This window comes from Nyctereutes procyonoides, unplaced genomic scaffold (genome assembly GCF_905146905.1).
Source record: "Nyctereutes procyonoides isolate TBG_1078 unplaced genomic scaffold, NYPRO_anot_genome, whole genome shotgun sequence".
Taxonomy (NCBI): Eukaryota; Metazoa; Chordata; class Mammalia; order Carnivora; family Canidae; genus Nyctereutes; species Nyctereutes procyonoides.
Window position 1 is genome coordinate 12677941 of NW_026575131.1, and position 16282 is coordinate 12694222.

General features: G+C 46.5%; 1 protein-coding gene and 1 long non-coding RNA gene across 2 annotated transcripts in view; both read right to left on the reverse strand.

The window, feature by feature from the left end:
* Positions 1–503: 503 nt before the first annotated feature.
* On the reverse strand, positions 504–6217 carry BHLHE40 (basic helix-loop-helix family member e40). Its single transcript, XM_055344665.1, has 5 exons — positions 5844–6217; positions 5606–5675; positions 5230–5337; positions 4146–4269; positions 504–2855 (listed from the first exon to the last, which is right to left on the reverse strand). Exons 1-5 carry the CDS (start codon positions 5921–5923, stop codon positions 1999–2001), a joined length of 1239 nt encoding a protein of 412 aa, XP_055200640.1. The 5' UTR covers positions 5924–6217; the 3' UTR covers positions 504–1998.
* Positions 6218–9349: 3132 nt separating this feature from the next.
* The window catches only part of LOC129521611 (uncharacterized), a 67187-nt gene continuing 60254 nt past the window's right edge, over positions 9350–16282 (reverse strand). The window contains exon 3 of the long non-coding RNA XR_008666840.1: positions 9350–10208. This is a non-coding gene — a long non-coding RNA (uncharacterized LOC129521611). The remainder of the gene's footprint in view (positions 10209–16282) is intronic.

The following is a 16282-nucleotide window of genomic DNA, read 5'->3' on the forward strand; positions in this document are numbered from 1 at the left end:
GCAATAAGACAGGATATGGCAAATCCATTAGACTTTACTAGACTCAGAAAAAGTTAGACTGGCTTGGCAGAGGTGCTATCCCCAGCACCAATTATTATTGCATAATAATCCATTAAATCTTTTCTCCATGTGCCTACCCCTCCAGCAAGCTCCCCAGATCCTAAGGCCCAACCATTCTATAATTTGATTTTCTGTCAAGTTCTAAGGATCATGACAAAAGCAGGCAGGGGTTGGGGGGGACAGGGACAATGTACCTTTTTTTGCCTAATGCTGGAAGGAGGCGCAGGGTGGCCATGAACTTTAGCAACTGTTAGTTAAAAAAAAAAAATTAAACAAATATTTACCATGAAATTGACCAAGTTTATTCTGTCTGAATACAAGGCACATAAAAAGCTGAATGAAATGACGCCAAGATTAACTAGTTGTTGCCTCCAGCCAAGAGGGGAGGGAAGAAGACAGCCGTATCGCACAACTGGGGCATTCTAAAAAAATGCAAAAGACCATCTTTTCTCTTCCACAGGAAAAGGATTATTTTATTAAGTATTTTAAAACAACTACTTAACATTGACTCATAGATAAAAATATTTACAATTTCACACCTTCAGGAAGGCTCCAAAATATAAACACTGTACCTCTCCCTAGAGAAAAAAATTATTCTTCTCTTCAAAAACAGGAATACATTCATTTTTCTCACTTTGTAGATCAAGTAATTATACAAATAAACATCTGAAACATTTTCCTTTTTAATATATTTATATAATATATATTTATAACAGTTTTACAAATAAAGGCAATGACTTTATACCAAAATAAAAACAGGAAAAGAAAAAGTTAAAACACGATCGGCGATCAAGCATAGTGCATTTCAAAAAGCTGGTGCAGGGCTAGCTGGATGAGTCGGAAAACAAGTACTCTGGACCAAAAATAAAACTTCTTTGAAGGAGACAGAATCCTTTTTAGCAATAAGGACACTCCCTATGCCGTCGGGCGAGGGGAATTAGCCTGCAGAAAGGATCTTGCTGTGCCAAGAGCTGGTTAGGCCTTTAAGCTAAGCTTGGTAAAGGAGTTTTAGGATAGAACTGAAAACTGAGTCTAGCTCTGCTCATTGAAGGTAGCAATTTGTTACTTGGCTTTATGCATTTTGGGGATGACTGCAGCATAGGCACCTGCATCTCGCAGACCCTGCTCTGGTTCCTGGGACAGCAAGATCATTTTCTAGGTGAGACCTAGAAATAGGCACCAGAGGCCCTGGGGCCTCCTCCCTCATTCCTTGGCAGCTCAGCTTGACCAGGGGGCCCTTTTCAGTTCCTTATTAAGCTAATCACTACGAAAGCCTGAGAAGGGAACTACATTCTCTTTATTCACCGGAGAAGGCAGCAGCGGGTGGAGAGCAGACCTGCAGAAATCTCCCCAAACCACTACCGTGCTATGCCAGTGTCTGCTACCTCACCACTTAGCAGAAAGCTCAGTGTGGCTGCCCTCTCCCCTTTCGGTGAGTCACCGCAACAATAAAGGGAGAAGGGTGGGGTCATTAGAGCTGGCTGGGAACTGCGCTCTGGAAAGCCCTCTTTTGAAAGTACCTTTCTCTCAAAGCCACAGACCCGGCTCCCAAAACGAAGACTGACTCACAGACCAAGACTTTGAAGCTTTTGAAAATCCAGCTGATTTGGATGTATCTGAGGGGGCTATTCTCTGGGTGGGGGAAAGCCCAGAGATCTGCTACAATCCCCCCTAAGTCTCCCGATGTCAGGCAATCCTTCATATCTTCCCTACGCCAAAAGGAGCTTTAATGTCCTATACCAGCACACGATGCACGCGAGTGCAGGCGCACGCACGTGCACACAGATACACACACGCACACAGGGACCCCAAAAATCTTCTCTCCATGCCTCAGATTATCTCAGCATACACACTAGAACAATCTTGCTGCAGTCACACTTTCTTTTTTGAGGGGGGAGGGGGAAGTAGGGAGGAAGGAAAGCAGTGCGGCAAGGTCCCCTAGTCTTTGGTTTCTAAGTTTAAAGGGGGGATCTGCTTCAAAGCTTGGAGCAGGGCGGAAGAGTCGATGGCCGGATGGGCTGGCAAGGGAGAAGGGAGTCTCTGAGGCATGAGCAAGGGGGCTGAGATCTTGTCTGGGTTCATGAAGCTGGTGAGGGCTGCGGCGGAGGCGTTGAGGCCCGGGTATAACACTGGGACGGAGGTGGGATACCAGCACTTCTCCAGCATGGGCAAGTAGGCAGTCGCTGACGGCGGGATGAGATAGAAGGGCAGACAGAAGGGAGGCTGGTGTGGGTGTGGGCCCAGGAATGGGGAGCTGATCAGGTCACTGCCAGTGAAGTGGCCTTCATCATCTGAGAGCTGCATCCTGCTCTTTTTTGTTGGGGGTTCTTCAGATTCTTGCTTAATAACACCGATCCTTTCTCCCATGGTGAACCTGCGTCCATGATCGCTTTTGAAGTACTGCTGCTCACCGCGCAAGTCACCCTTCTCTGATTCTCCTCCGTAGCCACTGTCTGTGTCCGTGTCACTGCCACTCTGCTCCCCACTCGAGTGAGCAAAAGTCCGCTGGATGACCGGCACACAGTTTTTCCCGGGGCCTTCAGAGCCTTTGGCCAGGGAGCTGGGTTTCTCTTTGAAGTCCATGGCTTTAGGAGCCGGGTCTGATGGTTTCCTGGAGGTCCCCCCCTGCAGCAGCTCTGAGACCACACGGTGAAGGTGGGTGACTAGCTGTGAAGACTTCAGGTCCCGAGTGTTCTCATGCTTGGCCAGGTACTGAAGCACCTCCCGGGCACACGTCTGGAAACCTGAGCAGAACATCTCTTGACCTGCTTCAACATTTCTCCCCGACAGCTCACCTGGATCAACACAGATCCAAAGGAAGACATTTCAGAAGGTCCCGTGGTTCACCTGGATACCTACACCCGGGAGCTTTCCTTTCGGTTAACAGCACTTGCTGACTTTGTGTTCCTGACTCCAAAAGTAATATGATCGGGAAAATTTTGGATTACACTGAAAAGTATAAATAATAGAACAAAAATAATCCACTATCTTACCACTTACAGGTCAAATATGAGTTCTAATGGTTGCATAATAACCCATCATAGAAACAGAACATAATTAATAGAGATGGACTATTTTCGCTCGTTGAATTTATAGCTCATTCTTGAGTTTTCATTATAAGCGACACAGCAGTGAACATCCTCAAAGGTTTAGAGGATGCTCTTACCAGAGCAAGACTGGACAGGACCAGCCATAGAATGCGATAAAGAATAAAGGAATGATGTCACCTACGTTAGCTTATTTTCAATTTAAAAAGTTGCAATTGTGCTGGAATCTTTAAATTTCAAAGCTCTTTCTAAGCCTTTTCCATGTATCCTATCTATATGCCCCAAGAAATCAAGTACGATCATCTTCCTATTTTCAATAAGAAAGCTGGCAGAAGCACTTGCTAGGTTTCTGGGATTCTCATCACATGGGTCTTGGAAAGAAGGGCAAGAAGAATGGAATGAGGGAGCGAGTCGAAGAATTTCTCCCCAGCCTGTACAGTATTATTTGGAAGGGGTGAAACTAGAAGGTTACAAGGTGACTGTGATTCTCTGGAAGTCAGTAGAAACTAATGATGAAACTTCAGCGGTTTCATTAGATTGTGCAATTCACCAAGATACCTAGTGGCTATTCAGGGAACCACATGAAATGTACGAAAAGCTCCTGCTGTCAACCTGCCAGGATCATACCACACACAGAGTGATAAGGAAGTAGAGAGACAGGAAAACACTGGGGCATACCCATGATTTACTCTCCAATGAGAGAGGACTAAGAAGACCAACTGTAAAACACCCAGGATACAAATTATAGGTGCCTTGGCATTTTAAACAGGAGGGGGAAAATGTCCCAGAACCCAGAAACCCTTAAACCAAAATGCCACGGAAATATTTTACCACTTGACTAATATGTATTCATGCCAGGTGGCACACAGCAGCATTCCAAACGAAAAGTCTGACCTTTTAGGAAAGATAAAATGACATCTCCCCCAACGAATGTGCATAAGCAATTTGTTGTAGGAATGTTTCTTATACCAGATGTTGAGCCCACAGGCTATTTGTGCTACAACTCTTAGGTGATGATAACCAGACTCGGGCACTCACCAGCTTGTAAACCGCTCTGCAGGGCAATGATTTTCTGCTGCTGCTGGTCAATTAGGTTTGTTAGTGCTTTCACATGCTTCAAGGTAAGTTCCAGAACGACTGCTTTTTCCAAGTGACCCAAAGTCTGGAATAAAAAGAGCCTTAGTCAGCAGTGAGCTCAGAGAAGTCCCACCTCTGGGACACTTAGTAGCAATGGGACATACCTCTAAAGGGCTGGGGGGGGGGGAGGGAAGAAATAGCATTTCCTGTTTGACTATATTTACTTTTAAGTTTGGAGATGATGTTTTTAAAAAGTGTGTGTCCGTATACATACATGCACACACTTCTGACTGAAGAATAAAAAAATGAGTGTCACTTATCTTTGAAGGCATTTTTGGAAGAGGTGGCTGCATCAGGAGAAAGCTCTGACAGATAAATTTCTCCAGCAGCCACTGCTGACCTTAACTCAGGGGAATCCGGAGATAACATTTCTCTGCAGTGGTGTCAGCCTGAGGAGGGACTTCTACTGTGTCTGGCAGCCAAGAGGCTTCCCCTAGCTTCTTTTCCTGACACCCTTTCATAACTTTCAGCTCATCCAGGCTTTTTACTTCCTCCTCAAATACTATTTTTTTTTTCCTTTCCCCAACCGAGCGCTGCCAAGCCAGTAAGCTGTCGGCTACTGCCAAGAAAGGACAGGACCTAAAAATCGCGCACCCAAACAAGTCCTCTTTATTTTTAAAAAGGGGGATAGCCGAGAGTAGGGGGGGTAAATAAAATCTGCGTGTTGCTTGGTTTAGCCAAGTCAGCAAAACTAAAGAACCCTGAAAATCACCAGAAAGGAGAGGCTTAAACTCTTGAAAACGAAGGCTAGTTGGTGTTGGAGCCAACTTGGAGAAGTCCAAGCGGTTCTCACTTCATTTGCATGAGGCTGCCAGAAAAATCCCAGAGCCGGGGGGAATGGTACCCCAAAACAGAGCCACCCGCCAGCTCCGCGCCGGCCATCTGGTCTGCAGTTCCCTGTGGGGCCTGCAGGCGGCGGCGAGTGACCCCCGCCCGCCCTCTGGGTAGAAGAGCTGGCTTGGAGCGGGGCCAGCTTCTCACTTACTGTAAGTTTGAGATGTTCGGGTAGGAGATCCTTCAGCTGGGCGATGCACTCGTTAATCCGGTCACGTCTCTTTTTCTCGATGAGCCGGTGCGGCAGTTTGTAGGTCTCCTGCAAGGCGCACGGGAAGGCGGTGGGCGCCAGGGCAAGCGGGCGAGAAGCCCCTCTCTCCCCCCCTCCCCTCCCCTGCGGCGCGATAAGAGTTGGGGCCGCGGAGTCACACCCAGAACCACTTTCTGCCCCTTCCCGTCCAAGCCGTTTCATAGAAGCACCGAGCCCACACCTTGCATCCCCCCGCCAAGCTCCAAGCGCGAAAACTTTTCTTGGCAGCAGCGCGCGCGCCAGGGGCTGGGGTCCCGAGGGGCGCGGTGCGTCTTACCTTGCTATCCTCGCTCCGCTTTATTCCCCGCCTCGACTTGTACACTTGGTACATGTGGGCAAAATCCATCCTGCAGGAAGAGGGGCCAGGTAGGGTCGTGACTTTGCGTGCCCGTAGGCTGCAGGCGCCCTGGAGGGTTAGAGCCCCCCGGACGCGCCCGGAGCTGCTCCGAGTTGAGAGCGGCGCAAAACGCAGGGCCGGAGCTGAGGCTTGGAGGGGCCGGGGCGCGCCAACTTACCCAGGTAGGTCTCCGGGCTCCAGTCCTGGAGCTTTGGGCAGGCAGGCGGGGGGCGGTTGCGCGCTGGGGATCCGCTCCATGGCGCGGCGAGCCGGGGCCACTGTGCACTCCCGTCTGCAGTAGCGGAACGTCGGGGTGAGGACTGTCCTGCAAGGGGCTCCCGGGAGGGGGGCTGTCTCTCCGCAAGGGTTCCTCCGGGTCTGAGCTCCCCGAAATCCGCTTGGGCTGCCGGGCGCTGCGGCTTTGAGGTGCTGCTTCAGTTGGGGGCGTGCATGGTGTCCCCGCGGCCTCTGGCTCCGGCTCTGCGCGCAGACTGGCGGTGTGTGCTCCCTGCGCCGTCTGCGCGGTGCGAGCCAAGTGAATGAGAAGTGGGGCGGGCGGGGAGGCGGGAGGGAGCGCGGGGGCGGGGGGGGGGGGGCGGCTAGGGCGGAGGGGGTGGGGGGGCGAGCTGAGGAGTAATGGAGAGGCTGCGGGCTGGGTTAAATGGGAGCGAGTGGGTGGGTTGGAGCTACGTGTTCTACCCTGTGACTCCAGGCACGTCTGGCCGCTGCCAGGGAGGGAAGGAGCGACCTGCCCGCCCTCCCCCGGCTTCATCACATGAGTCTCACGTGTTGGACAACGCTCCCGCGGCTGCGAGGGAGCCCCCACCCCCAGTCCCGGCCCCCAGGTGTCTGCGGCTGCGGCGGCCTTTCCCCGAAGAGGGGGTGGCAGCGCGGCCTGGGTCCTGCCCAAGCGGGTGGGGGGCGCGGAAGCTGGAAGGGGCCGGGGAGCCGCCGCCGCCGCCGGGCCCGGGTGGTGGTGGTGGTGGTGTGGGGGGGGGGTAGTAACGTGGGCGAACCTGCCCCAGGGAAATGAAGTAAGTTCCCGTCTCCTGGGAGGGAACGGGGGAGGACGGATCCGCCCGCGTCTGACTCAAGCCGGGAGAGGAATATCCCCTCGCTCGCTCCAGCCCAGCCCTCTTCCTCCTCCCCCGCCCGGCCGGCTCCGAGGAACCGGCGCGCGGCGGAGGGAGTCGCCCGGCCCCCCTGCCCTCCCCAGAGGCTGGGGTTGCTTTCCGTCCCGGCTTCCCCGCCCCCACCCCTCGCCCGGCGTCCAGGAATTGCCCGCCGTGGGGAGGGGCCGAGGGGCGGGGCGGATGTCACCCCATGGGAAGCGGGCTGGCAGCCAAGCGCAGGGGCAGCCGAGGCCGCCGCCGAGCACGCCGCGCGCACCTGACCGCCGAGCGTGTGCGCCGCGGGCCCTCGCTCCCCGGAGCTCGGCCGCTGGGGACGGCCCGCGGGCCGGGCCGCCCGCACCCCCTCGCGCGCTCCCGGGGGTCCCGCGGCCACCCCCCGCCTCGGCCGGGCCGGCCCGGAGAGGCCCCGGGCGCGGCGCCCCACGTGCCCTCCCTCCCCGCCCCCCTCCGGGTCGCCTCCCCTCCGGCTGCAACGTTACACAACTGCGGCGGCGACGCCTGCCCTGCAGCAGCACCGGGCGTGACGCTTCACGTGGCCGGAGCTCGGGCCACGGGGCCGCCGCCTGCGAGTCCCTCCCGGCCGCCCCCGTGGGACGCGGACCCCGGGGAGGGACGCGGTGTGCCCGCCGGGGTGGGCCGCCTCCCAGCCTGCCAGGAACTCGGGCGGCGCCGTTGGCGGTCCGCACCCGCAGGGGAGGGAGGAGCGAGGCTAGGAAAAACTGTCTGCCCATCACGTTGAAATCTTAGCATCCACCCAGTCGATCCACGTTGTCGAGCCCCCTCCGCTGTGCCAGGCGTTGTGGCCTCTGCTAGAGATTCCCGGGGGGTGGGGGGGGAGTGGGGGGGTGGGAATCAGGCAGATGCTGCCCTTGAATTTACAGGAACCTCTGGGAAGGGAGACGCCGGGCGAGGAGGGGAGGGGAAGGCAGCCCTGGGAAAATTACATGGGTGCCACTGGCTGCAGGAAAAAAAAAAAATAACTAAGTTTGTTTTGTTTCAAAATCTATTTAATGCGGACCCAGATGCGTGGGAGGAGGAGGAGGAGGAGGAGGAGGAGGAGGAGGAAGCCGCCAAGCCACTGCCCTGAGCTTGGGGCAGAAAGGCCTCCCCAAAGCAGCCCCAGACCTCCGCAAGGCGCACGCGGAGGGGGAGGGCGGGAGGCCGCACCTACCCCGCACCCCCCCCCACCCCCGCAAAGCCCGGTCTCTGTGACCTTCTAACTCAGCCTGGACAGGGAAAACAGCTGAAACTCCAAGCCCGTGGTGTGAGCGGCGCTGATGCAGTCAGAGGAGGGAGCCAGTGGAAATTCATGACTAAAATAAGGCCTGGCTGGGGATTTCACTGACCTCCGCGCTGCCCTGCCCTGCAAGTTGAGAGATGACTGTCAGCGGTTCCCACCGCGCCTCGGGTCAGTCACCCCGCCGCTGGGGGCCTGGCTGTGGGAAGGACTGAGCAGAAACCGGGTCGCCGCCGGGGCTGGGCCGAGTTCCGGCCCCGGGCGCAGTTTGGGGGGTGTCCGTCTTAATCGGGGTGTCCTTGACAACCTAGAGGACTGGGATTCACACTTTGACCAAACTGGGAGTGGATTTCCTTCAGGTCGCTTTGGAGAGCTCCCACTTCCTGTTTATGTTTCACCAGCGTCGAACTCATTAGCAAGTGTGAGAAATGCCTCCTTTTCTGACTGCTAACTGAGTGACCTCTCTGGGGGCTCAGGGGTCCTTCCCTCCCAGAGTGTACTCGTGAGCTGGTTTCTGTGATCAGCCCTCTCTAGGGAGGGAATGGCTGCACCGCAGCTTCCTGCCGGGAGGTGGGCTGCGGAGCCGCAGGGGAAGGAGGGGACCGGCCTGCCCGGGTCTGTGCTTTCAATCTAGGGCGACCTGCTTCATTGCACGGCTTCAAATAAGGGTGAAGGATTGTCCTCGGGGCATCGAAACCACAGTTCCACCAGGAAAGAAGCACTGGGGGGAGGAAGGAACACATGTCCTGGAACTGTCATACACCCAGTTCCCCCCCCCCCACCACCCATGCCAGACACGAACCCAGACATTTCAGTTCTCATGGCACAGTGTCCTTAGAATGCCTTGATAATATCCATACTTTTGGTCCTTACCTGTTCTACAATTGGACATAACAAAATCTATGCATTTACTACACTTTGTTGCAAATGTATTCTCAAGCATCTGGTGAAATATCACCAAATAGAGAGAGAGGAAGGAAGGAAAGAAGGAAAGAAGGAAAGAAGGGAGGAAGGAAGGAAGGGAGGAAGGAAGGGAGGGAGGAAGGAAGGAAGGAAGGAAGGAAGGAAGGAAGGAAGGAAGGTCGGTCTCCACCCTACCAAAGTTCTATCATATCCAGTTTTCATATATTTTCTACCATTTAGTCTGCTTTTCTTCTCTCAAGAGCTTGTGATTATTTTTTCATTAAACAAAATAATTCCTTCCCGGCCTGCATCTTTCCACTCTGAAGAATCTTGAAATTTCGGTCTGTCATCTTTTGTAGATACTTGGGTAATGCTGTTTTAGTTTTTAGACTGTCTGTAAAAACTTTGTCTATGTTAATTCATTGACACCTCACCACCACCTTATAAGGCAGGTGTTAGCTCACTTTTACATTCATTTAACGCATATGTATTGAGAACCACAGTGTGCCAGGCACTGAACTAGGCCGTAGGAATACACGTGTCCTCTTAAGGAAATTGAGGTTCAGGGAGGTTAAATAACCTGCCCAGGTTATATAGCCTGAGATTAGATCTGGAACTAGACCCTACACTTGTTTGGCTCCAAGGACTGTACTCTTAATCGTTATACTCTTGGCTGCCTGGTAGGGTTGTACGAGTTGTGCACTGTTCAACTCCAGGGGGAGCCATTCACATCACAGTCTTATGTGAGAACACACTCTAGAGTTGTGCATTATAACACTGAGCAGCTGTACTGGGTAATTCTGACATTTTGGAGCCCTCCCCACTATTTTGTCTCTTTTAAATGTAGAGAGAACATAATTTTGTACAGAGAAGGACAGGATTTTTCTTTTCTTACTGAGACTCAGCATTTTAAAGGTCTGATGCTGTGTGTTGGGAAGTCTGTACTGTTACCTGGTTCCTTCCCATGTAGGAAGTTAGAGCTCACAGCCCCCTGCTTTCTTGCTCATATATCACCATTTTTTTTTTGCCTATTTATGGATTCTCAAATTTTTCTTTCACATTTCACATATCACTTTTTTTTTTGGAAGATTTTATTTGTTTATTCATGAGAGACACAGAGACAGAGAGGCAGACATAGGCAGAGGGAGAAAGCAGGCTCCCTGGAGGGAGCCTGATGTGGGACTTGATCCCAGGAACCCTGGATCATGACTGGAACCAAAGGCAGATGATCGACCACTGAGTCACCCAGGTGTCTCATAAATAAGTAAATCTTTAAAAAAAAAAAAAGAAAAGAAAAGAATTAAGATGTGCTTTAAGTATAAAATATATACCAGATTTTGAAGATTTAGTGAGAATAAAATGATATAAAATAACTCTTTAAAAACTTTTGGTATTAATTACATTAAAATTACACACATATCACATTTTTATATATCATGACCCAATAAACACACACAAAAACACATACCTTTAAGTACATTTAAGTATAGGGCAGCCAATCCTGATGGGGCTATAGCAATAAGCCAGACAGTACCCTCTCTCTCTTACTCCTAAGTAGCCACTGCTCACTTAAAGAAAAACTTAAACCATTTGGAAAGAAGCCAGTTCAATGTATTTCAGACAAAAATTTTACAAAACAATAACCTCTTGATAAATGAATTCTGATATTTTCTAGTCTAGTCAACTTTATTTAAAAAATATTCTGGGATCCCTGGGTGGCTCATCTGTTTAGCGCCTGCCTTTGGCTCAGGGCATGATCCTAGAGTCCCCGGATCAAGTCCTGCATCAGGCTCCCTGCATGGAGCCTGCTTCTCCCTCTGTCTGTGTCTCTGCCTCTCTCTCTCTCTCTTATGAATAAATAAATAAAATCCTTAAAAAAATAAAAAATAAATAAAAAATATTCAGGTCTTGGGGTGCCTGGGTGGCTAACTCTGGACTTTGGCTCGGGTCATGATCCCAGGGTCCTGAGACCAAGCCCCTAGACAGACTATATGCCCAGTGGGGAGTCTGCTTGAGGATTCTCATTGTCCCTTTCCCTTTGCCCCTCCCCCCCCCCCGCTTGCCTGCATGTGTGCACTCTCTCTGTCTCTAAAATCAATAAGTAAAAATCTTAAAAAATATATTTTCGTATTTACTTAATAAATTGACTTTACAACCCACCACTAAATCCTGATTTACAATTTGAAAATATGGTCTCTCCACTAAGAGACAGTGTTGTGATTTTAGCTCATTCCCACCAGAAAGAAATCAATAGCATTTGTACACTTAAAGATCTTTAAAATCATTTATAAAAATGTTAAGACTGCTGGTCCTGTTTGAATTCAATGTTACAAATGTTTCCATTCAGGATATCCTTGCCGTATACGCAAATGTAGAAATAAAAATATTCAGAGTTTCGTATAATGTTATATGTTGGTGAAATGTAGTTCCTTCATTCAGCTGAGGATGTTTTCTTCTATTGCTAGATCTCCGAAAGGGTTTATCCTGAAAGCATACTCAATTTGTCAAATGCTTTTTCTGCATCAAATGAAACTCATGGTTTTTTGCTTTCATTTTGTTAATATCATGAATTACAACTTTTTGAATATTAAACCAACCTTGAATTCTTGAAATAAGTCCATCTTGATCAATGTATTATTCTTGTTTTTATTGCTTGATTTGATTTGCTAATATTTGCTGGGGATTTTTGTGTCTGTGTTTGTGAACTGTAGGCATCTGTAGTTTTTCATGTAATCTTTGTCAGGTTTTAGTGTCAAAGGAATGCTGGTCTCATAAAACAAGTTGGGAAATTTTTCTTCTTTTTTCTGAAAGAGCTTATGTAAGATTGTTACTATTTCTTTCTTAAATATTAGTAAGAGAAGCTGCTTGGGCCTGGAATTTTCTTTAGGGGAAGGTTTTTACTGTGTATACATTTTCTTTATTAGATGTCAGATATTTAAACTTTTTATTCTTTTCTCGGTTTTGGTAATTTTTGTTTTTTAAGGAATTGGTCTACTTTGTTGAAATTTGTCAATATATTGATAAAAATTTTATCTCTTTAATATCTATATAATCTATAGTGATAAACACTTTCTACACTTTTAAATTTTTTTTTGTTAATTTGTGTTTTTTTTCTTGATCATCTTGCTGAGAGTTGTATTAATTGTATTAATCTTTGCAAATATCCAAATTTTGATTTTGTTTTGATTTTCTCTGTTCACTTTATAATTGGCTAATTTTTTCTCTTGTTTTTCTCATTCCCTTTCTTCTAGCTATTTTGGATTTAATTGGCTGTGATTTTTCTAGTTTCTTGTGATTTTAAATCTTTCTTCTTATAAGTATTCAAAGCTAAAAGTTTTCCTCTAAGAATTGCTTTCACAGAAACTCACAATATTGGGTATTTGCATTTCACTTATCATTCAGCTCAAAATATGTCCCAATAGTTGTCAGTGTTCTTTGATTCATGGGTTATTTCAAAGGGTATTGTTTAATTCCCAAATATTTGTGAATTTTCCAGAAACCCTTTTTCTTTTGAAATAATTATAGAAACATCAAAAGTTACAAAAAGATACAGAGAAGTTCCGACATCCTTCACTCAGTTTCCCCCAATGGTACCATTTTACATAACTATAATACAATATTAAAACAAGGAAATTAACATGGGTACAATCCACAGACAGTTTTCATATTTTCACCCATTTTACATGCACTTACTTGCATGTGTGTGTGTCTGTGTATAGTTCTATACAATTTGATCAGACGTGTAGGTTACTATAACTGCTGTTGTAGTTGCAAGATGCGAAACTGTCCTATCACTACAAAATCCCGTCATGCTACCTCTTTATAGTCATACCAATTCCTATCCCTAATGCTGGCAACCACTAATCTGTTCTCCATCTCTGTAAATATTGTCATTTTAAGAATGTTACATAAATGGAAGCACATAGTATATAACCTTTTAAGATTGAAATTTTTTCCCCACTCCGCATAATCTCTTGAGATCCATCCCAGTGATCATGTGTATCAACAGTAAGTTTTGACGAGTGGTGTTCTGTGATGTTGCTGGGTCACAACGTTACCATTTATCCATTCACCTTCTGAAGGACAGTGGTGTTCTGTGATGTTGCTGGGTCACAACGTGACCATTTATCCATTCACCTTCTGAAGGACAATGGAGTTGTCCCAATTTTTTATTATAAAACTACTATGAACATTTTTCTACACGTTTTGTGTGGGCATAAGTTTTCTTTCCTGAGACAAATGCCCAGGAATCTAATTCCTGGGCTATATAGTAAATGTATGTCTGTGAAGAAACCTTCTTAATTGCAATGTATGAAAGATCTAGCTTCTCTTTATCCCTACCAACATTTGCTATTGTCATTATTTTTAATTTTATCTTGTTCAAATAGGTGTGTAATGCCAGGTATCTTTTTATGTTGATTTCTAATTTATTACTACTGGGTAAGAAGATATACTCTATTGGATTTTAATTCTTCGGCATTTATTAAGATGTCTTTCATTATCCAGCACATAGTCTATCTTGATGAATATTCCTTGTGGGTTGGAAAGCATGTATAATCTGCAGTTGGGTGCATTATTTCATTAAGTTGGTATTTTATCAAGTTGGCTACAGTGCTGTTCTAATATATCTCTTTACTGATTTTTTTTTCCTCTCTGTGTCCTAAAATTACTCAGACAGGAATATTAAAACCTCTCCAACTAGGAGTGAAGATTTGTCCATTTCTGTCATTTTACTTTATGCATTTTGGAACTCTATTCTTCATTGCAAATACATTTAGGATTGATATGTCTTCTTGATGATTTTATTCTCTCATCATTAACATTTTTTCCTCTTTCCTTGTAGCATTGTTCTTATTCTGAAGTCCAAGATTATTCATCTATCTTTGTCTGATATTATTAACATAGCCACTCTGGCTTTTCTTTTTTTTTAAAGTAGGCTTTTTTAAGTAGGCTTTTTTTTTTTTTTTTAAGTAGGCTCCACACCCAACATGGGACTTGAATTGATGATCCTGAGATCAAGTCACATGCTCTACCAACTAAGCCAACAAGGCACCCCCACGTTGGCTTTTTTATACTTAGTGTTTGCTTGGTATATTTTTTCTACCCTTATGCTTTCAACCTGGGTCTTTATAATAGAATTGTATATTATTAAATCATGTTGTTGGGAATGCCTGAGTGGCTCAGCTGTTGAGCATCTGCCTTTGGCTCAGGGCATGATTCTGGGATCCAGGATTGAATCCCACATTGGGCTCCCTGCTTGGAGCCTGCTTCTCCCTCTGCCTATGTCTCTTTCTCTGTGTGTGTGTGTCTCTTGTGAATAAATAAATAAAATCTTTAAAAAAATCATGTTGTTGGATCTTGCTTTTATTTTTATTTTATTTTTTTATTTAAATTCAACTAGGGGATCCCTGGGTGGCGCAGCGGTTTGGCGCCTGCCTTTGGCCCAGGGCACGATCCTGGAGACCCAGGATCGAATCCCACGTCAGGCTCCCGGTGCATGGAGCCTGCTTCTCCCTCTGCCTGTGTCTCTGCCTCTCTCTCTCTCATTCTGTGTGACTATCATAAAAAAAAAAAAAAAAAAAAAAAAAAACCAGACCATTTAAATTCAACTAGCCAACATATAGTACAAATTTAGTTTCTGATGGATCTTGCTTTTATATCAGTCTGACAATCTTTGCCTTTTTATTGTAGAGTTTAATATATTTATATTTGAGATAATCGTGAATACAGTTGGGTTTAAATCTCACATCTTGGTATTTATTTTTCTACATATCCCATTTATTCTTTGTTTCTACTTTCCTACCTTCTTTTGGGTATATTGCATTTTTTTAAAGATTTTATTTATTTATTCATGAGAGACAGAGAGAGAGAGGGAGAGAGGCAGAGACATAGGCAGAGAGAGAAGCAAGCTCCATGCAAGGAGCCCAATGTGGGACTCCAGGATCACGCCCTGGGCTGAAGGCAGACACTCAACCACTGAGCCACCGAGGATTCCCAGGTATATTGTATTTTTTTATTGTATTTTTTAATCATTCCATTTTGCCTCCTTTTAAAAAGTATACTTCTTTGTAGAATATTCTAGTGGCTGTTCTTGGGCAGTGGTTCTTAAACTTTACATGTATTAAAAACAGCTAGAAGTCTTTTTTAAGTTATATATATATAAACCCTCAATAGTATTTTTGAATACCATGCACACAGATAAATATAGATGTAGATATATTACTTTAAAAAGCCATTTGGCATTTACCCATCTATTTGCCCTTTCTGGCGCTCTTCACTTCTCAGATCTGAATTTCCTTCTGATATCCTTTCTGTTCTAAAATGTTTATGTTAGCTTTTCTTGTAGTGTTGGTCTGCTGCAGATGAATTCTCCCAACTTTTGTCTGTCTGAAAATAAATTTATAAATTTATTCTGCCTCCATTTTTGAAGTATATTTTCACAGGTTATGAAATTCTAGTTTGACAATGTCTTTCTTAGCACTTTAGGGATGTTCTATTGCCTTCTGGCCTCCACTGATTCTAGTGAAAAGTCACCTGTTACTTATATCATCAATCCCTTACTCTTATACCTTTTATCCCCTTTCACATTTATCATTTCCCATTGCTTTTCAGCAATTTTACTATGATTTATTTAGGTGTGGCTTTTCTCTGTATTTATTCTGCTTGGGGTGTGCTTGCTGAGTTTCTTGGTTGCTATAAGTTGACACTTTTCATCAATTTTGGTGAGTCTTAGCCAACACAACCTCAATGATTTCTTCTGTCATGTTGTCTCTTCTCACCATTTATGGGTTGTTTGAAATGAGCCCTAATCCAGTCAGATGCTCAGTTTCCTCTGCTCTTGAGTCTGCTACTAAGCTCATGTAATGAATTTATTTTTGATATTGTGTTTTTCATTTCTAGAATTTCCATATGGCTTTTTTATAGTTTCTGCTGTTTTGTTGAAATTCCCCATCTCTTTGGGGCGCTTGGGTGGCTCAGTTGGTTAAGCCTCTGATTTTGGCTCAGGTCATGATCTCGGGGCCCTAGGATTGAGACCCGTGCTGGGTTTCCTGCTTGCAGGGAACCTGCTGCTCCTCCCTCTCCTCCCTGCTCGTGCTCTCTCTCTCTTCCAAGTAAATGAATAAAATCTTTAATAACAAGTTCAAGGGGATCCCTGTGTGGCTCAGAGGTTTAGCACCTGCCTTCAGCCCAGGGCATGGTCCTGGAGGCCCGGGATCGAGTCCCATGTCGGGCTCCCTGCATGGAGCCTGCTCCTCCCTCTGCCTGGGTCTCTGCCTCTCTCTCTCTCTCATTCTCTCTCTCTGTCTCTCATGAATAAATAAATACAATCTTTTAAAAAATAAT

Coding starts and splice junctions, on each gene's coding strand:
- BHLHE40 (XM_055344665.1), bottom strand. CDS start 5,923: ATGGAGCGGATCCCCAGCGCGCAACCGCCCCCCGCCTGCCTGCCCAAA. Junction 4,270..5,229: donor CCGAACATCTCAAACTTACA/GTAAGTGAGAAG, acceptor TTTTTATTCCAG/ACTTTGGGTCACTTGGAAAA. Junction 2,856..4,145: donor GCAGAGCGGTTTACAAGCTG/GTGAGTGCCCGA, acceptor GTGTTGATCCAG/GTGAGCTGTCGGGGAGAAAT.